Source organism: Tamandua tetradactyla, chromosome 4 (genome assembly GCF_023851605.1).
Source record: "Tamandua tetradactyla isolate mTamTet1 chromosome 4, mTamTet1.pri, whole genome shotgun sequence".
Lineage (NCBI taxonomy): Eukaryota > Metazoa > Chordata > Mammalia > Pilosa > Myrmecophagidae > Tamandua > Tamandua tetradactyla.
Window position 1 is genome coordinate 90,835,439 of NC_135330.1, and position 27,199 is coordinate 90,862,637.

The 27,199-nt window shown below is 36.7% G+C and overlaps 1 protein-coding gene, 1 long non-coding RNA gene and 1 pseudogene across 2 annotated transcripts; 2 read left to right on the top strand and 1 right to left on the bottom strand.

Annotated features, from left to right (window-relative positions):
* Nucleotides 1-2,247: 2,247 nt before the first annotated feature.
* LOC143679159 (uncharacterized) lies at nucleotides 2,248-19,771 on the top strand. The gene is made up of 3 exons (XR_013173573.1): nucleotides 2,248-2,361; nucleotides 3,384-3,508; nucleotides 19,671-19,771. It is a non-coding gene; the product is annotated as an uncharacterized LOC143679159 (long non-coding RNA).
* On the top strand, nucleotides 7,315-8,232 carry LOC143679158 (olfactory receptor 9G19-like). Its single transcript, XM_077155806.1, has one exon. The coding sequence runs from the start codon at nucleotides 7,315-7,317 to the stop codon at nucleotides 8,230-8,232; it is 918 nt and encodes a 305-aa protein (XP_077011921.1).
* Nucleotides 19,772-22,541: 2,770 nt separating the features above from the next.
* Nucleotides 22,542-23,479, bottom strand: LOC143680367 (olfactory receptor 9G4-like; annotated as a pseudogene).
* Between the last annotated feature and the right edge of the window lie 3,720 nt (nucleotides 23,480-27,199).

The following is a 27,199-nucleotide window of genomic DNA, read 5'->3' on the forward strand; positions in this document are numbered from 1 at the left end:
TGCCCATGGTTCAAACCCTTTGCCAAGTAGTTTTAAAACATCATCATCTTTAATATTTTCAAAATTTCCATATAGATATTGTAATTCTTATTCTTTTAAACACACGCAACTGGGGTTTAAAAAGATTAAATCCCTACCAAAAATTACCACAGCTGGTGAACAGTAAGACAAACCTTGAGCCCGTGTCATCTGCCTGAACTGTGCTGTCCCCACTGCAGCACTGCTGTCTCAGGTTTGACTCCACTCAAGACATGCAGGCCAGTGATTCATAACTCATGGTTCCAAATAGCTTTTGTACATAAAAGATAATCTGATTTTATGACTGAAAGGCTGTTTTATATATGTATAACCAGGTATGTAGAGATAAGAATAAAGCCAATCAGGTCAGAATTAAGGTAATTCAGAACAATGGAATAAAGAAGACATTGGCCATATTTTAAAAATTCACCTACTCTTTGAGATCAAAGGTAGAAAGGTTTATTTTATCTAGAACATATTTTCTGTAGCACATAATCTAATCCAACTTGTCTGTATAGATCATTTAAACAATCCAAACACAGGGATCCCAGAATAAGAATGAGAGCCTTTAATCCTGTATAACTTAATGTAATGCCTGGATACCTCTCAGAGTATATTAAGCAGATAATCAAAAAGTATCAGCAAAGTCCCTTGAGGGATGGGAGAAAAAATATGGGACTATTAAACTTTACCACTAAGGAAACCATGGATACTGTGTTAGCCATTAGGGACACCCAAATCAACAGGCCAAGCCCTTGATCTTTAGGCTTGCTTTATGAAGCTTATGTATATAGTGGAGAAACTTAGCCTACCTATAGGCATGCTTAAGAGTTACTTATCAGGGACCTCTTGTTGCTCAGATGTGGCCTCAATCTCTCTAAACCCAACTCTGCAAGTGAAATCATTGCCCTTCACCCCTACATGGGACATGACAAGCAGGGGTGAAAGTCTCCCTGGCAGCATGGGAGATAACTCCCAGAGATGAGCCTGGCCTTGGCACCATAGGATCAGCAACACCATACTGACTAAAAGGGAGAGAAGAAGTATTATAATTATGGTATCAGTATCTGAGAGAGTTCAAATAGATTCAAGAGGCTACTCTGGAGGTCACTTTATGCAAGCTTCAGTTAGACATTGCTACCTATCATAACTTGCTAAACCCAGCCAAAACCATTCCTGCCAATCCTAAAGAATTCCTAGGGAAATATATAAGATTCTACAAAGTTTCCATGCAGTAGGGAAATTTTCAACCTCAGTAGGGAAACCTAAAACCTCCACATGGGTCCCTGGACCAGATTAGTTTTGAAATGCAGAGGGGTCAACTTCTCCAGAACATCAGCTAATTCCATCCCCCCCCTGATATTATCAACAGCCCCTTCAAACATGAGAAAGTTAGAATGGTCATATCCTAAATACCCCTATAGAGTGGGAGAAAGATCAGTGGTGATGGTGGAATTATACAGTAAAGGTAGGGTTTAACAAATAAGTATGATTGCTGAATCCTTATATTGATATTTCCTTTAGTCTCCAAATGAGCGTGATTGCTGAATCATTATACTGATATTTCCTTTAGTCTCCAGTACCTTAGAGAGTTAGAAGTAAAAACCTAAAATTGTGGAATTGTAACCCAACCCAACTCCGAAATCTATTCTACAACTAATTGTTGTTATGTACTTTGAATTTATTGCTTTATTTTGCAAATATGGTATTTTTCACCAAAAAAGAAAACAAAGAGAAGGACTGTAACAGAGAAAATAGCATTTAACAAATGAGTATGACTGCTGAATCACTATATTCATATTTTGTTTGGTCTCCAATGTCTTAGAGCAGCTAGAAGAAAAAAAAGAAAAATCATGGAATTGTCACCCATACCAAACTTTGAAATCTGTTCCATAACTACTTATTAAAATGGAAATTTGTTGCTTTTTTGTATAAATGTTATATTTCACAATAAATTTTTTTAATTATGCAAAAAAAGATAATCTGATGCTTAATTGAAAACTGCTTCTGTCACAAGCCCATTTGATTAGGAAATGCAAGTTGTCTGTATATTTCAATCATTAGCCTATGTACTAGATGACTATTTGTTCTCATTTTTCTGGAACTTGGCTGTGAAGTGGAGAAGAGGATTAGATATTTCTACCTCCAGAAAGTCTAGGGAACAATCAACAATTTTGAGTGAAGAATAAAACATTCTGTGATGTCATCTCATCTGCATTCTTTCCATACATAGACTCTGTATTCCAGACAGATCTGTTAAACTTCCACCAGTTCCTGAACCCTCTGTTCCACTACCAACTTTGATCCTGGTCACTTTTGCCAGAAACACCCTCCTACAACATGGTCAGTGTCCAATCAGTGTTTAAGGATGGATGCATGCTTCCTTTTCCCACATCAACCCCCTCATAGCACACATCTTCCCCTCTACTCCTATCTGGGTCTCCTTTTTGGCCTGTCACCCATTATCAAGTATGATAATTTGATAATGGCTGCTGTACTTATTTGTTAGCAAGATTTCTTTTCATTCTATAAAATATGCCCTTCTTGAGAACAAGGCTTGAGAGAAAACTTTAGATCAACCCTTTGTCCTTACTGCCTGGCAGGGTATCTGGAGCATAGGATGGGTGAAGTGTTCTAGGAGAAATTGTTTTGAGCTTTGGCTTAGTCAGTGTTCACATTTGCAACCTTGTGTAATGTTTGAAAAACCCTTTCTGTGTCTCAGATAACTCATCTCTATATGGGAATTATAATTAATTTTATTTTGCAAGATTATTGAGAGCAGCAAAATGAGATGAAAATTTTACAGCAGTTAAAAGAGTGTCTGGCCCATACTAAATGCTCAGTAACTGTCATTTTGATATATAATGGAAAAACTTGACAAGCTAATAGGGCACTCAATATGACACTGTCCTTTCACTTCAAAATTGGGTAACGATTTGATGGGGAGTGAGGAGGAATAAGGTGGTGCAAAATCTACCTGTATGGAAAATGAGGATAAGTGACAACCATATACACAGCAATATAGTCATACTTGGATAGTCAAAGATGATGCATCTCTGAGTTTATGTGGTAAACAACATATATCCTAAGTATTATAATTTGATCATCTTGAATTGAAATCCTAACTGCACTGAAGTTCTGAGTTTAGCTTGGGCAAAATAATTGATTTCACTTGAAAATCTTGTCTATATGGAAATAAGACATACTTCAAAGTTATTTGACAATTAAATAATGTTCTAGAAAAATGTTTTCTAAGGAGTAGATTACCCATATGTCATAATCATCACTTTATTTTTAATTTACACTTCTGTTGTTTGAGCCATGTTCTCCTAAATGAGGCAAAACATGTTTAATTACCTTTGCAGAGCTTTTCAATGCTATGAACCCCTGAGGTGCCTAAAGGATACAGTACACTGGGGAGAAGGAGCAGTAATAAGTTTCCTGAATCCACCGTGGACACCTTCATAGGTTGAGAATGTAAAAGTTGCAGGTAAGTGTCCTCACACTGGGGGGGGGAAGTGAAATGGATTGTTTCTATGCTCATATCAGTGTTGGTTGCAAATTTAAGATTACAAGAATCATCCAGCAGATGATTTGGATATTGTTGGAAACAATTCTCTGACCTTATGGTTATGAGGTACCCATTTTTGAATAAAATCTTAATCCTCTACATTTTGCTATACTAGTTATGAATTAAGAGCTATTTTCAAAAAGAGAGGGAACCATAGAGTCCAGTAGCATCCTAATATCATATAACAGAGGTGGCTTAGTGGTTAAATAAGTGGGCTCTGGAAAAAGCAACAACAGTTACTGTGCAATTATTTTTTTTAACGTGGGCAAGCACCAGGAATCTAACCCCCATCTTCTGGCATGACAGGCAAGCACTCTTGTCTGCTGAGACACCGTGGCCTTCCCACTGTGTAATTCTTGATACTTATTAAACGTTAATTTAGCCATCTATAAATCACTGCTATTAATCTTTAAACCTACTTATAATGAGTATTGTAGGGAATAAATTAAATGATGTATGGGAAACACTAAGCCAGAACCTGACTCAAAGTGATGGAAATCCTTTGCTTTGATATTTAAAAAATATTTTTATTGTATAAATATAACATATATACAAAGCAAAGAAAGAAAAAAGCAATAATTTTCAGAGCACCCTTCAGCAAGTAGTTCCAGGACAGTTTCCAGAGTTTGTAATGGACTACCATATTACCCTTTTCAAAATTTTCCTTCTAGCTGCTCCAGAAATAGGAGGCAAGAAGAAATAAATATTTTTTATCATTGCAATTAACTTTTTTGTGATAAATAACATTTATTCAAAACAGCAATAAATTTCAAAGCAGGTCACAACAATTAGTTGTAGAATGGATTTCAGAGTTTGGTAAGGGTTACAATTCCACTGCTTTAGGTTTTTACTTCTAGCTGCTCTAACATACTGGAAACTGAAAGAAATATCAATGTAATGATTCAACAATCACATTTCTTTGTTAAACCATACCTTCACATGTTTGATCTTAATATCCCACTCTTTAAGGGTATTTGAGCTATGGCCATTCTAACTTATTCTGATTTGATTCTTATAAATGATGAAATTTCGGGATCATTAAGAGAATCAAAGGATATTAGAATGAGGCAAGATCAAGACTGAGTTTGAATCCAGGTGTTTGCAACTTTCTTCCAGAGGAAACCTTTTTTAATGACATTGGATTCCATATTTTTAAAAGATATTATGCTTCATAAAATCGTTCTCAGTTTGTGCTGGGTTCATTTAAAATAGGCAGCCTAAGTGACCTCATAACAAAGCTACAAATGAACATGAGATAAAGAGTGAACTGATATGTTTCCCATCAAAATCACATGGGGAAGAGCACATTTTAGGGAAGGTGACATAAAAAAAGTGAAATGCAGAAGTAAGATGTTTGTAATATAACAAAATAAGCTGTACTGGAGAAAATAATAATGTAGTAAAAGGACCTAAGAAATGAAAGAGAGGCCACTCATAGTGTGGTGGAAAGGGAAACCTGTAAAAATGGTAAAAAGATACAACCTGTAATCTGATAATGTGAGGGAGGTAGTTATGAGGATACCTTAGATGCGCATTTCTCAAATACAGAGGAATAACTGCAAAAGACATCAGCCTGCTCCTGGCATTCTAGGAAGATGATGGAGGGAAGCAGGCTATAATATAGCAAGCATTGAAGGAGAGAATAGTGGGGGTCAGGAGCAGAGAGATGAAGGTCAGGCCTTACAGAGCTTGGACATCTTTGTGATAATTTAGGCTCTGACTAACTTGAGAATACACTGGAGGGTTCAGAGCAGCAGAATAACAGGATTTAAATGGCATTTTACTGAGACTTCTCTGGCTCCCTGTTGAAAAGTGACTCAACAGTGCTGATGACAGCAAGGGAAAAGCATTCAGTAGCTTCTGTAGTAATGGAAGTGGAGAGGACAGGAGATTAGTCTAAGGTGGAAACACTGGAGTTGGGAAAATCTGGTCAGTTTTTGATATACTTTAAAGATAGAGCCAAGAGAATTTTGCTAATTAATCATGTATGCTGTGAAAGATAGAGAGGATACATGTTGGATGTTTTTTCATGATATTCTGTAGGCTGGATTACAGCTATTTACTGGAAAGGGGAGTGAGGGGCTGACTGGGAAGGTGTGTCAGGAACTTAACTTTGCTTGAGATGCCCAGTAAACATCCAGTAAAATGTGTGAAATAGGCATATGGATGCATGGGTCTGGAGTTTTGGGGAAGGAAAAGGTCAGCAGATAAAAAAGTAACACTTATTCAGAAATAGAGAACATTTAAAGCCATCAGACCAGACAGATCACCAGGAAGTGAATTTACATGGATAAGGAAAGAGCTCAAGTGATTGATTTAGGAGCACTTCAAAATTCAAGGACTGTGAAATAATTCTGAAGAATAAGCAGCAGGAGAAGTAGAAGGAGAACATGCAAGTATGATGATCTGAGAACCAAGTCTTGAGAGTATTTCTAGCAAGAGAATGACAAACTGTGTCAAAAGTTGTAGGTAAATAAAATCAAATGAGTACTGAAATGTGATCATTTGTTTTATCTATATGGTGCTCATTGAGCCTTGATAAGACCATCTTTAGGGAGTTGTAGGAGTAAAACTTTAAATTGAAACTATCTTCCATTGTTCTATATTTTTCTCAGAAAAAAGTCCACTTAATAATACCAGCAATGAGATCCTAGGATAAGCATAACACTTTCTTAGGTCCCAAGAGAATGGGCATACAGCAGCTAATAATCATTTTCACTGCGATTTGTTTATTAAGCTACAAAATGGCTGAGGTAGGTGAGCAGTTAGTGTGACTTGAATTGCCCCTTAATTTGTTTTTAATTCTGTAGTTCTTAGGTGTGTCACTATGTACAAACTTCCTTACGGTATTTCAGTTGTGTATGCAGATAATGCTGAAGAGAGGGGAGAGATTTCTGTTCAGATGGAATACTGAGTCACACAGTCATATTCTATTACATAAATTTTCCTTACATTTTCTATGAAAAAAATCCTTAATAAAACTAAAAACACAAATAATATGTAATATTCAAGGACTGTATGCAAAATATACGTACATTTAAAAATGGCTTTATTAATTATTTTTTAAATTGTGTATATTGTTCAATATGGATAAAATACATTTTATCAGTTAAAAACATATAAACACATCATTGTATATCATCCTTTTGTATATGTATATTTTAAAACTTTGTTTACAAACATTTATTTTTCTTTAAACTATACTGAGTATTTTCTACATATATGTAGATATAATTTTGACATATAAGTCTTAAATGGCTATATGTATATATGTATGTATGATTATTCCAGTAAGTATGTGCACCATAATAAAAGTATTTGATTCACTAAGAAATATGTTAACAAATGATATGAAGTCCAGTGTTTATGGGAAGAAAAGTCACATTTTATTTTAAAAGTCACATAGTTCATAAAAACTAAATTAACATTTGGAAGAGAACCCAAACACAAGAAAATACAAATTGCAAGCCTTCATTTAGTTTAATATTTACATCTAGAAAAAATGAACTAACTTACAAATTCATAATTTCAAATGTAATTTTGAAATCCTGGTGTCAGTTGCAAATATAAAGTATTAAAAATTACTTGTACTGACTAAATCATTCTAAACTTCTAGACGTACCAGTGGTATGATGTTGTCTATTTAAAATATGTTCAGTATATGTAGCACATTGATTCAAGATGAGCACTCATTTACCACCTCTTAGGTGAGATACCTTGTAGCCATGGAGAGGGACAATCACACTGTGACTCACTTCATCCTGATGGGCTTCACCACAGATCCCGTGATGCAGTTGGTTCTTTTTGGGGTGTTCCTTGGAGTTTACTCTGTGACTGTGGTGGGAAACAACACTCTCATTGTGTTGATCTGCAATTACTCCCGGCTACACACACCCATGTATTTTTTCATTGGAAATCTGGCTTTTCTGGATCTGTGGTACTCCTCTGTGTATACCCCAAAGATTCTAGTGACCTGCATCTCTGAAGACAAGAGCATTTCCTTTGTTGGCTGTGTAGCACAGTTCTTCTTCTCTGCCGGGCTGGGCTTCAGTGAGTGTTTCCTGTTGGCTGCCATGGCTTATGACCGCTATGTGGCTATCTCAAAATCACTGCTTTATTCTCAGGTAATGTCCATAAAGCTATGTGCATTTTTGGTGGCTGCCTCATATCTTGGTGGCTTTACTAACTCTGCTATTGGCACAAAAATAATTTTTGGTTTGGAATTCTGTGGGGACAACATCATTGATGACTTTTTCTGTGATTTCCTTCCCTTGGAGAAAATTGCTTGTGGCAGGAAAGATGGTTTCCAGGCTGCAGTGTTCTTCCTGCTGACCTTCAATGTCATTGCACCCACTCTGTTCATCCTGGCGACCTACCTCTTCATCATAGTCATCATCTCAAGGATCGGCTCCACCCAGGGCCGCCTCAAAGCCTTCTCCACCTGCTCCTCCCACCTGACTTCTGTCACCCTATACTACGGCTCTATTCTCTACACATACACTCGGCCCCAGTCTAGCTATTCACTGGATATGGGAAAAATAACCTCTATATTTTACACTGTGGTGTTCCCCATGTTGAACCCCATGATCTACAGTCTGAGGAATAAGGATGTGAAAGAAGCTCTACATAAACTCCTCAAATAAATCCTGTTTCTTTTCCATTAAAAAGATGCAAGCTGGAGCAGTGGTAGAATGCTCATCTTCCATGCGGGAGACCTGGGTACAATTCCTGGACCATGTACCGATAAAAAAAGAAAGATGCAAGCAACATTTTTGTTCTGGTTATTTGTAATCAAGCATAAGTCCTTTTGGCCCTTAATGATCAAGGATTGTTATAGAGTTAAAGAATTTCCTACTCTGAAAGTGTCATTTCAATAGACATAAGAAGAGAAATTAAGGGCAAACTCAGAGATAAAAGTCTAATATAAAATATAAAAATTTGGAATGAATTCCAGGTTACTTACAAACAAACAAGCTAAAACCAAAAAGAACCCTCTTCTTAAAATAAAAGAATAGTGCATTCTCTTTAACATAAATAGATTTTAATAGACTGATAAAAATCATATCTATAAAGCAATTTCCTAAAATAGGGCAAAATATGTTGTGTTAATTTAGATTTTTAATTTATTATATTATAAATATTAATTTTAAATATTTCCCTATGATTGAAAACTAGTCAACAGTGTCACTTTCTAGTCATATTGCAGAATTTAAAAGATAGTTTCAATTTTTTACTATTTACCCCAGAACGTTAACTCAGAGCCCCAGTAGTGCCTAGTAGTAACTTGGGATCAACTTGGCTTAAAATCAGCTCAGAAATCATCACCTCACCTGTCTTTTTGTTTGGGAGGGGGGATTACATGATCTAGGAATTGAACCTGGGTCTCCTGCTTGAAAGGCAGGCTTTGTAACCACTGAACCAGGCACCTGTGTTTTTTCCTCTTACATGTGTTTTTCCATTAAGGAAAAATTAATAAAGAGCCTATAGGTTTTCTTTTTATTAATCAATCAATGGTTTATTTTCTAGAGGCAATTGAATGGATTATTGTCATCAAAATTTTGATTTTCTGAGCACAAAAAGCAATTATTATTATTATAAAACAGATAATAATTACATTGGAATAATGAAGGCAAGAAATTAAAGTCGATGTACACATGTTATTTGAAAGAAAAATGTTCATATAGACAATATAAACAGATGCTATTTTTTAAAATGGGGCAGACATACAAGGTTCCATGTAATTTTGATATATTTTTGATAGTAAGGCAGTGTAAATATAATTAATGTTTATAAAGGATATACATGCTCATGTGTCTATTGTGTAAGCACTGTTTGTTCATTCTGCTAGTTAACCATGAAATTCCAGAAAAAGTAGGAGCATCACATAGAACCAGGGATGAGCACTCAGAACTGATGGCCATACATATATCCTGGAAAAGTGATACCAGTGATGAATAAATTATCAGCTTTTGTATGAGTTAAACAACTGGAAACCCACTAGAAGCAGTAGAATTCTAAAATACTTGATTTAGCCAAATGTTCTAAATAGGAACACTACTTGTACTGACTCAGGCATTTTATAAAATATGAGAGTTCAATAATTCTCACTACTGATATTAAAGTTCATAGAATAATGCACACTTTTTAAATATTAAACTACATCAGCATGTTATGATGATAGAAACTAAATTATTGAATATCAGCCAAAGTAAAGTAGAACATATATTAACTGGAGAGAAATGCTGGTTATAAAAATTAAACTGATATGGAAGTGGCCATGGTGGGTCAGGAGGCAAAGTTCTCACCTGCCATGCCAGAGACCTGGGTTTGATTTGCATTGCCTGTGCTTGCAAAAAAAAAATAATAAATAGATAAATAAATAAAGTGGTGTGAAACAGTTTTCTCTAAGATGACGTATCATCGTAACCCTGAAATGTAACTACAAAACAGAAATTCAAACTGATATCCAGTGACTTTTATTTAATATTTTTAGGAGAAGCAACCATGTTCCAGTGTCCAAAAAACAATCATCATAAATGTAGAGACTAAAACCTTAGCTAATCTAAATGTATATTCTTATTATTCTGTATTTGGAAAGAATATTTCAACTTTAGAATCATGTCTAAATAATAACATCAATACATTAATAAGGAGGTAAATAAAAACTAATAATCACAAGAAGGCATAAAATAAATATTAACTTAATCAATATTTAATTACAAGTATGACATCAATGTTTTGGAATATATATAATTTCAGCAATAGTATTTTAACCAATTGGATTTTATGGCTTTAAAGCATTCAAAAGCACATAGCATATTAAGTTGAAACTACAGTATAACTTATGAGGAAATTTAATTTTCTAATTATAAATAATAAATTTTAAAAAGCAAAAGAAAGTGATTTGCAAGATATGTCTTCTAGATATGAGTTTTATGAATTAAACATTACATGAAGTAAAAATTTGTTTCGGTGTTCATGCAAGAATCTCTTGAAATTAAATCTTTTAAAAGACAATGTACAACTCTTGATGTCCTTTTATAGCAGGACCAGGATCAAGGGGAATTTCTAGATTATGCATTCCTCAAAATCCCCTACATTATAATCTAATGAAGTAACAAAGATCTATATAGGTGAGACATAAAAAATCATGACTATCTATTAAGTAATCACAAGTAAATATCATTGTCTATGGGCCTTCTTGGTTCTATTATATTCACTCTTTCCTAGTCTCTCGGTTGAATGGGAATATTTACTTGGTAAAATATCCTAAACCTTCCTTCTTATGAAAAGAAAGTGTTTGACCATCTTGTTTTTATTGGGTGGTAGAATGGGTCCTTTCAAAGAGCGTATGCTTCCTTTGACAGGGTGTACTAAGAGAACAAGAGGAGGTACATCACTAAATACATGGATTACAAATACAGTTTTCCTTGATCCATTTTTGAGCATTTACTCATTTGCTTCTGGAGATTGGGATCAGCACACTTCTCAGTAAAGTCATTCCTGAGGGTACAGGGCAAGTCCTAGATGGCCAGGGGCATTTCAGATCACAATTGATGAGAACAGTGTTGATGTTCCTTTTGGCAAGCACTCTTTTTGAGTGCATAGACTGCCTAATCAGAGAGACTAGGGTTCTAGAAGCATGAAATAAAAATTCTTGTAAGCTATTTCATATAATAGTAAAGAGACAGTGTAATCCAGAGACCTCTGAGAAACAACATGAAAATGTAATTAAATGTACAGGGATTTTATTAGGGAAACAACTATGACTGTACAGGGCTAAGAGGGGAGGGAAATAGGATGCTGTAGGTGTGGAAACACAAGATACAAATCTGACTCCCAAATGAAAGAGAAAAGGAAGTATAGTTCAAAGCAAACTATACCATTGTTCATTCTAAGTAAAGCTCAGAAAGATCAGCCAGAAGCCCAGAAGGTAAAGCCAGATCAAAGAACTATTTAAGGTCTACAAAACATGCTTCCCTTTGTATTTCTGTCATGCTTATTCATTGACTGTCAGTAGGGTTTGGGAGGGATGATTTTGGTGTGAAAGTGGAAATGGATGTCAGTGCTCAGCTAATAGGTTCTTTGACCAATTACACTCTCTGAACTTGGAGGTCTACAAGACTCACCTTCCTGGCCACTATAAGTCATATCTATTTCATACCCTTAGTTTCTGGAGATGTACATTCTTGATAAAGAAAGATGGCATCATATATAGGCTAACATTTTAAAACAGCATATCTTGGAGAACACCTCAATAATCATGATTGAGCTATTCTCTAACTATTTCACCATTCCAGGAAACCTATTTCTTCTGGATGTGGGTTAATAATAAAGTCAAGGTTTTCTGTGAACAGGAGGCTTTGTTGCTATTCCTTTTATATAATGCATTCCTTCATCCCAGTTAACAGTTAGTGGGATACCGTGTTGATGAATAAGGCATTATAAATTCTAAATCTATAAATGATGACAGGAAAAATGAGGAAGAAAATGGATGCATAAAGGAAACACACTGAAAAAAATATGTATGTCCCAAAAAAGGAAAATCATTGCCCCTGTAATTTTTTTTTATTAATTAAAAAAATTAACTAACACAACAATAGAAATCAATCCATTCTACATATGCAATCAGTAATTCTTAATACCATCACATAGGTGTATGGTCATCATTTCTCAGTACATATGCATCGATTTAGAGAAAGAAATAGCACTACAACAGAAAAAGAAATAAAGTGATAACACAGAGAGAAAACACAAATAAAAATAAAAAGTACAAAAATATATAAGAGAAAAAAAACAAAACAAACAAAAAAAAACTATAGATCAGATGCAGCTTCATTCAGCGTTCCAAGATAATTACATTACAATTAGGCAGTATTGTGCTGACCATTTTTTTTTTTTTAGACGTCATACCATTCTACATATGCAATCAGTAATTCTTAACATCATCACATAGATGCATGATCATCGTTTCTTAGTACATTTGCATCGGTTTAGAAGAACTAGCATTATAACAGAAAAAGATATAGAATGTTAATATAGAGAAAAAAATAAAAGTAATAATAATAAGAACAAAACAAACAAAACAAAACAAAACAAAAACCTATAGCTCGGATGCAGCTTCGTTCAGTATTTTAACATGATTACTTTACAATTAGGTATTATTGTGCTGTCCATTTTTGAGTTTTTGTATCTAGTCCTATTGCACCGTCTGTATTCCATCAGCTCCGATTACCCATTATCTTACCCTGTTTCTAACTCCTGCTGAACTCTGTTACCAATGACATATTTCAAGTTTATTCTCGAGTGTCGATTCACATCATTGGGACCATACAGTATTTGTCTTTTAGCTTTTGGCTAGACTCACTCAGCATAATGTTTTCTAGGTCCATCCATGTTATTACATGCTTCATAAGTTTATCCTGTCTTAACGCTGCATAATATTCCATCGTACGTATATACCACAGTTTGTTTAGCCACTCGTCTGTTGATGGACATTTTGGCTGTTTCCATCTCTTTGCAATTGTAAATAATGCTGCTATAAACATTGGTGTGCAAATGTCTGTTTGAGTTTTTGCCCTTAATTCCTTTGAGTAGATTCCCAGCAATGGTATTGCTGGATCGTATGGCAATTCTATATTCAGCTTTTTGAGGAACCGCCAAACTGCTTTCCACAGTGGTTGCACCATTTGACATTCCCACCAACAGTGTATAAGTGTGCCTCTTTCTCCGCATCCTCTCCAGCACTTGTCATTTTCTGTTTTGTTGATAATGTCCATTCTGGTGGGTGTGAGATGATATCTCATTGTGGTTTTGATTTGCATTTCTCTAATGGCCAGGGACATTGAGCATCTCTTCATGTGTCTTTTGGCCATTTGTATTTCCTCCTCTGAGAGGTGTCTATTCAAGTCTTTTTCCCATTTTGTAATTGGGTTGGCTATCTTTTTGTTGTTGAGTTGAACAATCTCATTATAAATTCTGGATACTAGACCTTTATCTGATATGTCGTTTCCAAATATTGATTCCCATTGTGTAGGCTGTCTTTCTACTTTCTTGATGAAGTTCTTTGATGCACAAAAGTGTTTAATTTTGAGGAGTTCCCATTTATTTATTTCCTTCTTCAGTGCTCTTGCTTTAGGTGTAAGGTCCATAAAACCACCTCCAATTGTAAGATTCATAAGATATCTCCCTACATTTTCCTCTAACTGTTCTATGGTCTTAGACCTAATGTTTAGATCTTTGATCCATTTTGAGTTAACTTTTGTATAGGGTGTGAGAGATGGGTCTTCTTTCATTCTTTTGCATATGGATATCCAGTTCTCTAGGCACCATTTATTGAAGAGACTGCTCTGTCCCAGGTGAGTTGGCTTGACTGCCTTATCAAAGATCAAATGTCCATAGATGAGAGGGTCTATATCTGAGCACTCTATTCGATTCCATTGGTCGATATATCTATCTTTATGCCAATACCATGCTGTTTTGACCACTGTGGCTTCATAATATGCCTTAAAGTCAGGCAGCGCGAGACGTCCAGCTTCGTTTTTTTTCCTCAAGATGTTTTTAGCAATTCGGGGCACCCTGCCCTTCCAGATAAATTTGCTTATTGGTTTTTCTATTTCTGAAAAATAAGTTGTTGGGATTTTGATTGGTATTGCATTGAATCTGTAAATCAATTTAGGTAGGATTGACATCTTAACTATATTTAGTCTTCCAATCCATGAACACGGTATGCCCTTCCATCTGTTTAGGTCTTCTGTGATTTCTTTTAGCAGTTTTTTGTAGTTTTCTTTGTATAGGTCTTTTGTCTCTTTAGTTAAATTTATTCCTAGGTATTTTATTCTTTTAGTTGCAATTGTAAATGGGATTCGTTTCTTGATTTCCCCCTCCGCTTGTTCATTGCTAGTGTATAGAAATGCTACAGATTTTTGAATGTTGATCTTGTAACCTGCTACTTTGCTGTACTCATTTATTAGCTCTAGTAGTTTTGTTGTGGATTTTTCCAGGTTTTCGACGTATAGTATCATATCGTCTGCAAACCGTGATAGTTTTACTTCTTCCTTTCCAATTTTGATGCCTTGTATTTCTTTTTCTTGTCTAATTGCTCTGGCTAGAACCTCCAACACAATGTTGAATAATAGTGGTGATAGTGGACATCCTTGTCTTGTTCCTGATCTTAGGGGGAACGTTTTCAATTTTTCCCCATTAAGGATGATATTAGCTGTGGGTTTTTCATATATTCCCCTATCATTTTAAGGAAGTTCCCTTGTATTCCTATCCTTTGAAGTGTTTTCAACAGGAAAGGATGTTGAATCTTGTCGAATGCCTTCTCTGCATCAATTGAGATGATCATGTGATTTTTCTGCTTTAATTTGTTGATATGGTGTATTACATTAATTGATTTTCTTATGTTGAACCATCCTTGCATACCTGGGATGAATCCTACTTGGTCATGATGAATAATTCTTTTAATGTGTTGTTGGATACGATTTGCTAGAATTTTATTGAGGATTTTTGCATCAGTATTCATTAGAGAGATCGGCCTGTAGTTTTCTTTTCTTGTAATATCTTTGCCTGGTTTTGGGTAATGTTGGCTTCATAGAATGAGTTAGGTAGTTTTCCCTCCACTTCGATTTTTTTGAAGAGTTTGAGGAGAGTTGGTACTAATTCTTTCTGGAATGTTTGATAGAATTCACATGTGAAGCCGTCTGGTCCTGGACTTTTCTTTTTAGGAAGCTTTTGAATGACTGCTTCGATTTCTTTACTTGTGATTGGTTTGTTGAGATCATCTATCTCTTCTTGAGTCAAAGTTGGTTGTTCATGTCTTTCCAGGAACCCGTCCATTTCCTCTAAATTGTTGTATTTATTAGCGTAAAGTTGTTCATAGTATCCTGTTATTACCTCCTTTATTTCTGTGAGGTCAGTAGTTATGTCTCCTCTTCCATTTCTGATCTTATTTATTTGCATCCTCTCTCTTCTTCTTTTTGTCAATCTTGCTAAGGGCCCATCAATCTTATTGATTTTCTCATAGAACCAACTTCTGGCCTTATTGATTTTCTCTATTGTTTTCATGTTTTCAATTTCATTTATTTGTGCTCTAATCTTTGTTATTTCTTTCCTTTTGCTTGCTTTGGGGTTAGCTTGCTGTTCTTTCTCCAGTTCTTCCAAATGGATAGTTAATTCCTGAATTTTTGCCTTTTCTTCTTTTCTGATATAGGCATTTAGAGCAATAAATTTCCCTCTTAGCACTGCCTTTGCTGCGTCCCATAAGTTTTGATATGTTGTGTTTTCATTTTCATTCGCCTCGAGGTATTTGCTAATTTCTCTAGCAATTTCTTCTTTGACCCACTCGTTGTTTAGGAGTGTGTTGTTGAGCCTCCACGTATTTGTGAATTTTCTGGCACTCTGCCTATTATTGATTTCCAACATCATTCCTTTATGGTCCGAGAAAGTGTTGTGTAAGATTTCAATCTTTTTAAATTTGTTAAGACTTGCTTTGTGACCCAGCATATGGTCTATTTTTGAGAATCCATGAGCACTTGAGAAAAAGGTGTATCCTGCTGTTGTGGGATGTAATGTCCTATAAATGTCTATTAAGTCTAGTTCATTTATAGTAATATTCAGATTCTCTATTTCTTTGTTGATCTTCTGTCTAGATGTTCTGTCCCTTGATGAGAGTGGTGAGTTGAAGTCTCCAACTATTATAGTATATGAGTCTATTTCCCTTTTCAGTGTTTGCAGTGTATTCCTCACGTATTTTGGGGCATTCTGGTTCGGTGCGTAAATATTTATGATTGTTATGTCTTCTTGTTTAATTGTTCCTTTTATTAGTATATAGTGTCCTTCTTTGTCTCTTTTAACTGCTTTACATTTGAAGTCTAATTTGTTGGATATTAGTATAGCCACTCCTGCTCTTTTCTGGTTGTTATTTGCATGAAATATCTTTTCCCAACCTTTCACTTTCAACCTATGTTTATCTTTGGGTCTAAGATGTGTTTCCTGTAGACAGCATATAGAAGGATCCTGTTTTTTAATCCATTCTGCCAATCTATGTCTTTTGATTGGGGAATTCAGTCCATTGACATTTAGTGTTATTACTGTTTGGATAATATTTTCCTCTACCATTTTTCCTTTTGTATTATATATATCATATCTGATTTTCCTTCTTTCTACACTCTTTTCCATATCTCTCTCTTCTGTCTTTTTGTATCTGACTCTAGTGCTCCCTTTAGTATTTCTTGCAGAGCTGGTCTCTTGGTCACAAATTCTTTCAGTGACTTTTTGTCTGAGAATGTTTTAATTTCTCCCTCATTTTTGAAGGATAATTTTGCTGGATATAGGAGTCTTGGTTGGCAGTTTTTCTCTTTTAATATTTTAAATATATCATCCCACTGTCTTCTAGCTTCCATGGTTTCTGCTGAGAAATCTACACATAGTCTTATTGGGTTTCCCTTGTATGTGATGGATTGTTTTTCTCTTGCTGCTTTCAAGATCCTCTCTTTCTCATTGACCTCTGACATTCTAACTAGTAAGTGTCTTGGAGAACGCCTATTTGGGTCTAATCTCTTTGGGGTGCGCTGCACTTCTTGGATCTGTAATTTTAGGTCTTTCATAAGAGTTGGGAAATTTTCAGTGAAAATTTCTTCCATTAGTTTTCTCCTCCTTTTCCCTTCTCTTCTCCTTCTGGGACACCCACAACACGTATATTTGTGTGGTTCATATTGTCCTTGAGTTCCCTGATACCCTGTTCAAATTTCTCCATTCTTTTCCCTATAGTTTCTGTTTCTTTTTGGAATTCAGATGTTCCATCCTCCAAATCACTAATTCTATCTTCTGTCTCTTTAAATCTATCATTGTAACTATCCATTATTTTTTCTATGTTTGCTACTTTATCCTTCACTTCCATAAGTTCTGCGATTAGTTTTTTCAGTTTTTCTATTTCTTCTTTATGTTCAGCCCATGTCCTCTTCATGTCCTCCCTCAATTTATCGATTTCATTTTTGAAGAGGTTTTCCATTTCTGTTCGTATATTCAGGATTAGTTGTCTCAGCTCTTGTGTCTCATTTGAGCTATTGGTTTGTTCCTTTGACTGGGTCATATTCTCAATCTTTTGAGCGTGGACAGTTATCTTCTGCTGCTGGCGTCTGGGCATTTATTCAGATTTCTCTGGGTGTTGGACCCAGCAAGGTTGTAAGATTTTTCTGTGAAATCTCTGGGATCTGTTTTTCTTATCTTGCCCAGTACGTGGTGCACGTGGCACACGTTTGTCTCAAGTGTTTGGAATGGGTCTCCCCCAGTCACCGATCTCCGTGGCCTGGGGCTTTCGGATCCAAATCTCTCCGTTGGTTCAGGGGCCGCGCGTGGTGGGGGCATCCGCTGCCGCGGCTTGAGGGGACCCTGTGGCTGGTTGCGGGCCGCAGCGGGCCTGGGGGGTTCCCCACCAGACGAGGAAGCCTCCCGTGTGGGGGGGGGCTTCCGCGACTTGGATAGCCCTCCTATCTGAGACTCGTATCCGCGGACTCGAAGCAGAGACTCGAAGCCGCCCGCAAAAGAGGGGTGCCACCTGCCTCGGCTTGGGAGACTTGCTTCTCCAGTACTCTCAGCCGGCCTGGAAAGGGGGGAGGGAGTAGCTCGGACCACTGCAGCTGCCGCTGATCGGGAGATCGCACGCCGCTCGGGGGTCTCACTGCAGCCGAGTCTCGCAGTCAGTCTAGCCAGCCCAGACTTTGGATAGCCCTCTGATCCGGGACTCATAGCCGCGGACTTAATGCCGAGACTCGAAGCCGCCCGCAAAAGAAGGACGCCACCTGCCTCGGCTTGGGGAACTTACTTCTCCGATACTCTCAGCCGGCCCGGGAAGGAGGGAGGGATTAGCTCGGACCGCCGCAGCTGCGGCCGCTCGGGGGTCTCGCCGCAGCCAAGTCTCGCAATCAGACTTGCCAGCCCAGACTTTGGATAGCCCTCTGATCCGAGACTTGTAGTCGCGGACTTGAAGCCGCCCGCAAAAGTGTGGCGCCGGCCGCCTTGGCTGGGAAGCTTGTCTCTCCGAGTCTCTCAGCCAGCCCCGGAAGGAGGGAGGGATTAGCTCGGACCGCCGCAGCTGCGGCCGCTCGGGGGTCTCGCCGCAGCCAAGACTCGGAATCAGACTTGCCAGCCCAGACTTTGGATAGCCCTCTGATCCGAGACTTGTAGTCGCGGACTCGAAGCCGCCCGCAAAAGTGTGGCGCCGGCTGCCTTGGCTGGGAAGCTTGTCTCTCCGAGTCTCTCAGCCAGCCCCGGAAGGAGGGAGGGATTAGCTCGGACCGCCGCAGCTGCGGCTGCTCGGGAAATCGCCCGCCGCTCGGGGATCTCACTCACCGCAGCTGAGTTTCGCAGTCAGACTAGCCAGCCCAGACTTGGTTACGCTGTGTGTCCATTCCCTGCTGTAGCCCCGGGAGTTGTTTTGTACTGTTTCTGTTCACCTATTAGTTGATTTGGAGTCGGAGGAACTAAGACGCATGTACCTTACTAAGACGCCATCTTAGGTGGGAACCCCCTGTAATTTTTGAATCTTATAAATAGTCTAATCTAATAAGTCTACCACTCAAGGGTCACCAATACTTTCAGAAAATGATGGTGTATCAGAGGCACAGTGGTGGCCTCCCTTGTAGGAACTTTGCAGTGAAGGTAGTCAAGTCAAAAACCTTGATGAGTAGATTACACGTGGTCAAACCCATTCAGCTCTTATGGCCATTTTGTATAGGGCTGATTAATCATGAACTGGTGTGTGTGGGGAAACAGGTTGAATGATATACACAGAACATGTCATCTCATCCACCTGGTTAGTGGGAGCCTCCCTACATATGCATGTGTGGATAGAAGTGTGTTCATATGTTTGAATATAGAGTGTTTGGGGCATATTCTAAACTCTGCCAAAGATTCTGATGAATGAGCAAAATGTGCCAGTGTTTCAGGTTCTTGATCTAAATCAGTAACCTCAGAGTGCATCACTTATCCCTCTAAAACCACAACTGCTGAATGCTACTTTGAGCCTGGTTCAATTGTACAGTTCTTGAGGATCTAAATTTGTTTTTATTCCTTTCAGATCATACAGAACTATAGCTTCTACATGACAAGACCAATGAGGATATTCTGCATGTCAGCTGTCCCCTGCACTTGAATATCATTAACACTAAGAAAACAGCTCACCAAATTAAAGGGGATTGCATGAACACATGTCAAATCACTTTTGACTCTGTGCATATGGGTCATTCTGTGCATATGGATCATTCAATTAAGTGTTTGGTGAAACCACTAATCTCTGCACTTCCCTAAGGATTCAGTGTTTCATTTTGTTCATTATGTCGGCAAAGAGTTTCTAGAGGGAGCAATTTTCTGTAATTCCATTCAAACCTTCAGACAATAATTATCCTCATTCCAGGGTATTTTGATCTAATAGAAAGTAGAAGAATGTGTTATACACCTGGGTTTCCAAATAATTAAATTTTATTTGACGATGTCTTCCAAGATTTATCAAGTATTTTTCCCACCATGGAATGGGTTACAAGTAAATGTGAAAAAAATTTTGAATGGATTTTTGAGATCTAGTGCGTATTCCCAAATTCTTTTGAGAAGCACTCTCAGCATTTCTGTAGTGATAGAAGAACAAGGAATGATAAGAATTTTTTATGAAAAAAAAGGACAAGGTCTGAAGGCTCAACAGACAGAGTTCTCAACTGCCATGCTTGAAATCAGGTACAATTCTTGGTGCCTGCCCATGCAAAAAAGAAAAAGTGTTTGTAAATATTTATACACATGCATATATATATAAAGAGAGGCACACCAGTGAGGTCTTAGAAAATATATGCAAATATATGTGGAAGGAAAGACCAGAAATGCTTGTGCTAATGTGAATGGTGAAATTCCTATGAGTATTTGTACTAAAATTTTATTTTTGATATTTTTGTGAATGTGCTTATTACAGACAAATCTATTAAGCTTGTAATCATAGAAGCTTATTTAGAAGCTTAACTAAATTCCTACTTCTCAGCTTCCAACCTCTCATTTGTAAAATACAATAATTTTTAACTTGCAGTGTTATAGAGAGTATTAGATAAAATATCTATGAAACATTTGATATATGCTCAGACTGAACTGTAGCATTCTTCATACATTCTTCTGGTAACATAAAGTGATCACTGGGTCTAGAATAAGTATGTTTTACTTGCTTATATGTTCAAAATCATTTCAATTGTTCTTAATTTCCCTTAGAGAGGTTATATGTGATGTTGTTCCTTGAAGGAGAATACTGTGGAGTGTCCATTATCTGAGAAAGAGGTCACTCTTTACGTTGATACACAATCTTAAAAGGGTCAGGATATTTTTATAGTGTAAGTAACTCTTTAACACTTTGCTAAATATTATGCTAAAGTAAAAGGCACAGGGGTTAGATAGCTATTTTCTTTATACCCAATTTGATCTTTATAAAGGAATTTGGAGGGGACACTGACAGATTGTGTTAGAAACCCCAAGAAATAATATATGTATGTTCTTAGTCTTAGTCCATTTCTGTTAGTAACATTCTTCTGGTAGGTAGATGGGTTATTTTTAGTTAAGTTGTGACTCATCTGAATGAGATTGGGCATAAATACCAATACAGGAAGCTTTATGAAGAGAAAGTCTGCTGTTTTGAAAGGATATAGGTCCCCTAGAAAAACCATGTTTTAATCTGAATCCCATTTCATAAAGTCAGAATAATCCCTATTCAGTGCTGTATGTTTGAAACTGTAATCGGATCCTCTCCCTGGATGATGTGATTTAATCAAGAGTGGTTGCTAAGCTGGATTAGGTGATGACATGTCTCCACCCATTTGAATGGGTCTTGATTGGTTTATTAGAGTTCTATAAAAGAGGAAGCATTTTAGAATAAGGGAGATTCAGAGAAAGCAAAGCAGAATGAAATAGACACGAGTGGCATAGTCCACCAGCCAGCCATCTTTGGAGATGAATAAGGAAAATGCCTCCCAGGGAGTTTCATGAAACTGGAAGCCAGGAGAGAAATCTAGCAGATGATGTCATTTTCATCTTGTGCCCTTCCCACTGAAATAGAAGCCCTGACTGTGTTGGCCATGTGCTTTCTCACTTGAGAGAGAAATGCTGAACTTCACTGGCCTTGAACCAAGGTACCGTTCCCTGGATGGATGTCTTTGATTGGACAATTTGATAGATTTGTTTTAATTGTGACATTTTCTTGGCCTTAGAACTGTAAATGAGTAACTGATTAATATCTCCTTCTTAAAAGCCATTTCATTTATGGTATATTGCATTGTGGCAGCTACCAAACTAGGGCAGATGGCCACTTCAAGGAGTAAAAACTGAAAATCAACAGAATAGTGAGGGCATTGCCATGTGACATAAAGGTCAAGGAACCTCAGTGATTGTCATTCCACCAGAATGTCACTGACCCATGGGGGAGCAAGGCTTTTAGCCCAGACAATGCTAGAGAAAATTTCATGTTCTTTAAGGCAAAATATCATTTTGACATTTAGTTTAACAGCCAGGAATCTAAGATGGACACCTTGCTTGCAATAAATATTTCAAAATCCTAATCACATTTCTAGTAGTCCAACTATTCTATACCTTCTCTAAAGCAACACAGTTGGTTTATCAACTTCAAAGCCAAAACAAATACAAAATAAATTGAATTCCATGTATTTCTCCTTAAGAACTCCCAAGACAAGTAAAAGGATAAATTTTGAGGAAACCCTTTTTTATTGTGCAAGAGGCACAATTCCATTAGGGAGAATGTCAACAATTCAATATTTTAGGTTTAAATTATTTTACATTATGCCACAATAACAATTGCAGAGTAGTTTGCACAATATTTCATTGTTTTCAGTATAATGTACTTAATTTAAATATTATAAGTTTTAAAAAATATCACAAGGCAATAATTTGGATAGTTCAAAAAGAATGTTCAGCAAAAAGAAAAAATGATGATATTTCGTCTTTGTTTTGCTTTTCTGAAAGCCTCTTTGACATCCTTGTTCCTCAGGCTATAGACGAGAGGGTTGAGTAATGGATTCACCACCATGTAGAACAAGGCAACCACTCTGTCTCACTCTAGGAAAGAGTGGAGCTGGGCCTTGAATACATGAAGACCAGGGCCCATAGAAAACATGACTGAGATCATGTGGGAAGAACAGGTGAAGGAGACCTTGAGCCTCCCAGAGGCAGAGCAGATACTCAGGATAGCCAGGAGGATGCTGAAGTGGGAAATGAGGATGGCAGGTGTGCTGGACAGTACTGTGAAAGCCACCACACCCAGAATGACTTTTTCATAGACCTGGATGTCTGAACAGGACATTTTTAACAGTAGTGGAGCATCCAAGAAAAAGTGGTCAATGATATTTTTACCACAGAATTTCCCGTGAAAAGTATTGGCAGTATGGTCTATGGCATTCCAGAGGTCTCCTGTGCAGGACCCAGCAACAAGGCCAGCACAGAAATAACTAGTCTTGGTACCTGAATAGAGTAGTGGGCTACAAATTGCCATGTGTCAGTATAAGCCATGACTGTTGGGAAATAACACTCAGTGTAGACTACAACTCAGGAAAAGTATAGCTGGGCTCCACATACTGCCAAGGACATACATTTATCTTTAGAGACAGAGATGGCCAGGATTCTGGGGCATACAAAGATATGTACAAGGAAATATAGACTGATAATTAAAAAGTACATGGGTGTGGGCAGGCAATTAGCAGCACAGATTAAGATAACAATGGTCATGTTCCCTGACAAGGTTACCAAGTGGAGTTTCAGAAATATTCCAAATAGTATCAGTTGCAATTGGGGGTTGGATGTGGAGCCCAGCAAGGTGAATTTAGTCAGGTATGTCTGGTTTCCCACTTCCATGTCTAACAGAGGAAAAAATCTGATTGACATTATAACTAAAAAAGCAGTTTTTCCAATATAATAATTTAGCAAGGAGATCAATTAATTCAACAATTACCAAGAGGCTTATTTTTTATTGGTTACAGAAATTTAGTCTCAAAGCTCATAAAAATTACTTATAAATTATTAACAGATTACATGATTGGGTAAAGGAGACATACATGAAAATGCCAGCTCCAGTCATCATGTAGTGAGAACCAAAAAATGTTCAGCATTACTCCTCATATGATTGACAGATTCTTGTGTCCCTGGCACTTTCTTGATATTTATATAAATACCAATATTGTGCTGACACTCCTGCTATTATTCTTAATGTGGCAAAATTATATATTATTCCGTACATGCCAGTTACAATTATTTCTTATTCTTAACCAACGTTATCATCATCACAACCATATAAGGCAGGAATTATTATGATTTTCTCTTTATAGTTAAAGAAACAAGAGAAAAGAACTTAAAAATAATGTTCACATTCACAGGTCTAGAAATAAAATATCAAAGCTGTAACATTCTAGGGTGAAAACCTGAATCTCTTTACTTTTTAAAAACAGCTTTAAAAGTTTTATTTTAATATAAAATAAGTGGTAAATTTTTCTCTGCAATAATTGACGTGAGATTTATATACATGGTTAGTGCTTTTTTTTCTGTGACCATGCATACTGAATATTAGTAAGAGTGCATTTTCCAATATTAAACATTGAAAATCTGGAATCCTTCAAAGATTATGTCCTTGTGTCCAAGTTCCCCAAATAAGGAAAGAGGGAGGCACCCATTTGTAAATATTGCCATTAACAAATTAGAGCTGATGGTTTCAGTAGCCAAGTGACATTCTCCTTGGATATAGTGGCAGTGAGGGTTAGTTGAAGTCAAGAAAGGAATGTGATTTGCTTAATGTTTAAAACATTTAACTTTGAGTTGTATGTAAACAGTTGTTGCAAACAGAAATCCTTTACTTGAGATATAGCATAATGGCTTGTTTGGAAGAAATATGTGGATGTTCTAACTTTTCAAGTAAACCTGCTGATGTTCAGAGACATTGAAAGTTGATTGATGGCACTGGGTAAAAGCAGCCCCAAACCTGGAAAGCTAATTTATTTCTCAAACTCTCAGTGTCATTGGTAACTACTCATTAACATGCAAAATACAGATGTCTTTGCTAGATGCCAAAATTTCTTTACAAGCTGATTTCAGCTTACTTTTCCAACCTTCTGCTTCACTATTTTTGTCCCCATCCACTCAGGACTTCAGAAAAACCTATATTATACAAATGATCAATTTGTCCATGATAATCTCACATAGTTTAAGAGATTCATAGTTAGATACACAGCGGTGTGCCACCATTCATTTGTACATTAAAATATTTTTTCTGAAATTTCCAGGTCCAAATCATGTTATCTTGGCAGGAATTGTTATCTTAAGCATGTGCAAAATGCTGTGGTATAGTCACTGCCTCATTGTTTATTCAGAACATTCTCTATTGCTTATATATTGGTGTTTTTACTCAGTGTTTGAACTTAAACACTGGTGATATGTCACTTTTTCTACATGGAAAATTGTAGTTGGGACAACCCTAAATTCAACATGACTTGGGCAAAAGAAATTAAACTATCTGGACAGAATCAATTACTATTCTTCCTTTTTTCTGCCTTTAAAAAGGATAGCAATGGATAAAATATATTTTCTGGTCTACTGTTTAAACGTTTCCCCAAATAAGAGCTATGAAAATGTGATCTGAAACATGAGAAACATTGATCTCTCACTGTAGGAGAGAAGGAAGAGAAAACCCATGAGAAGAGAATATTTATCACTGTCTTTACCTGGGAGAAATCCTGATGGGTTCAGGGACATATGAGAGATTAGCTAAAGTTGAGGAGACACAAGATACCAGTGTGAGTCAGAAGAGACCCGAAATCAAGAAGCTCATAGGAAGCCATATTGAGGATTTTCATCTTTAAACCAACACAACTGGAAGACATTACCATGATGGGGATGTGACATGATCAGATATACTCAACATTCACTCTGGTTGCTGGTTAAGGAATGAATGAAGAGGAACAAGGATTTCTTCTTAATTGGATAATCTCTGAGAGACTCCTTTGTCTGTCACCTGTTAAGAGGTTAACAGAGACTCATTAAGAAATTCTAGAAAGAATGAATAATGGTTGTATAAACTGCAACCTCACCCTGTATAATCAAACTTTCAAACTTTTTCTAAACAGGAATTTATATTTACACTATAATTCAACCCCAAGGTGCTAGTGAAGTCTTACAAACCAGATTCTTTCAAAGTATGCATTTGTAATGAAAACTTCCTGTCTCTATTTAAACAAGAAACTACAAAGTCTCATAACAGATACAGAAACAAATTTGATGAAATCTTTTCATCTTTCATTAGATCTATAATATTTTAGTCACCATTTTGACTTCTGTGTGTAATACAATTTTACCACAACTTCATCACATTATGTTTTAGTAGCAAATTTCTGTTAAAATAGGAAAAGACTAAATAGCAAACAACTGAGCTGTGGATATATTTTTTTAAAAAGCTACACTTTTGAGGTCCCAATTTGAGGAGTTTGGGTTTTTTCTACCCTTTATCAAAGATGGCATTGTGGTTTATTTGAGTCATAGGTTGTAGCAGAGGATGTAATGGGTGAATTCCAAGCTTAGTTTCAAGAAGCTTTAAAAGCTTCTCTTCTGACTTTTGAAATTCTGCCACTACCAGTTGCACAAAGTTGTGTTTGCATTATAGAAATCTGATCAGGTACATTCTGCTCCCAAAGCTGACAATGAACAAGCCCCTAGACTCATGAGTGGGCCCATTCTAGATAACCTAGGACCATTTGTGTAGACAGTAATACATACACCTGAGTGTCCCCTCTAAGAATAGGTGGGACTGGCATAGACAGAATAGAATAATTAAAATTAATCTGATTTCAAACTCAGATTCCACCTCTTGGAAGCTCTAGATATTGGAAATGTGTTTGAACAACTCCCAATCTAAGATTCCTCACCTCTGAAAAGGAAGAAAATTATCTATTATAAGATAAGCCAAAGATAGGTGAAATGGATACTTCAGTGCTTGACATATGATTATACTCCACAAAATAGCTATTTTTGTTCTGAGTCAGAGGAATATGACCTGATTTATTTATAAAAGTTGAGCATGTGGATGAAGTCAAGGCCAAGTTTTCAGTAGGAAGCAATGTATGCACCATGGGGCTGTCATTCAGATTCTTGCTAAATTCCTGAAATTGAATATTTTTGTCATGTACTCATGTAATTTGACTAAGAAGTTAATTGACGTTAGATTGAGAGGTCCTGTGATTAGTACCTAGCTCCAAAAGTAATCACCAGCATAATTTTAAGAACTTCACCTTTATGCCCTGAATACAATTCACCCATAGGAAAAATTTGGGTTGGCCATTTTTCCAGCACCAGCCTGCTATGAATCCAATATGCTAAACAATCTTGCAAAATACATCATAAATGTAAGAATAAATAACCTTAAATGTCAAAATATGGTATTGGAAAACAATTAATAACACTTGTATATGTGTATATATATATTATATATATATATATATATATGAAATTACCACTATCTGCTCTGAAGCAAACAACTGAATGTATTGAAAACAACAGCATTCTTTCTCCTTCAAAATCTGCATACTTATAGTT

What these genes read in the sequence shown, in the direction of transcription:
- LOC143679158 (XM_077155806.1), top strand. Translation starts at nt 7,315, where the DNA reads ATGGAGAGGGACAATCACACTGTGACTCACTTCATCCTGATGGGCTTC.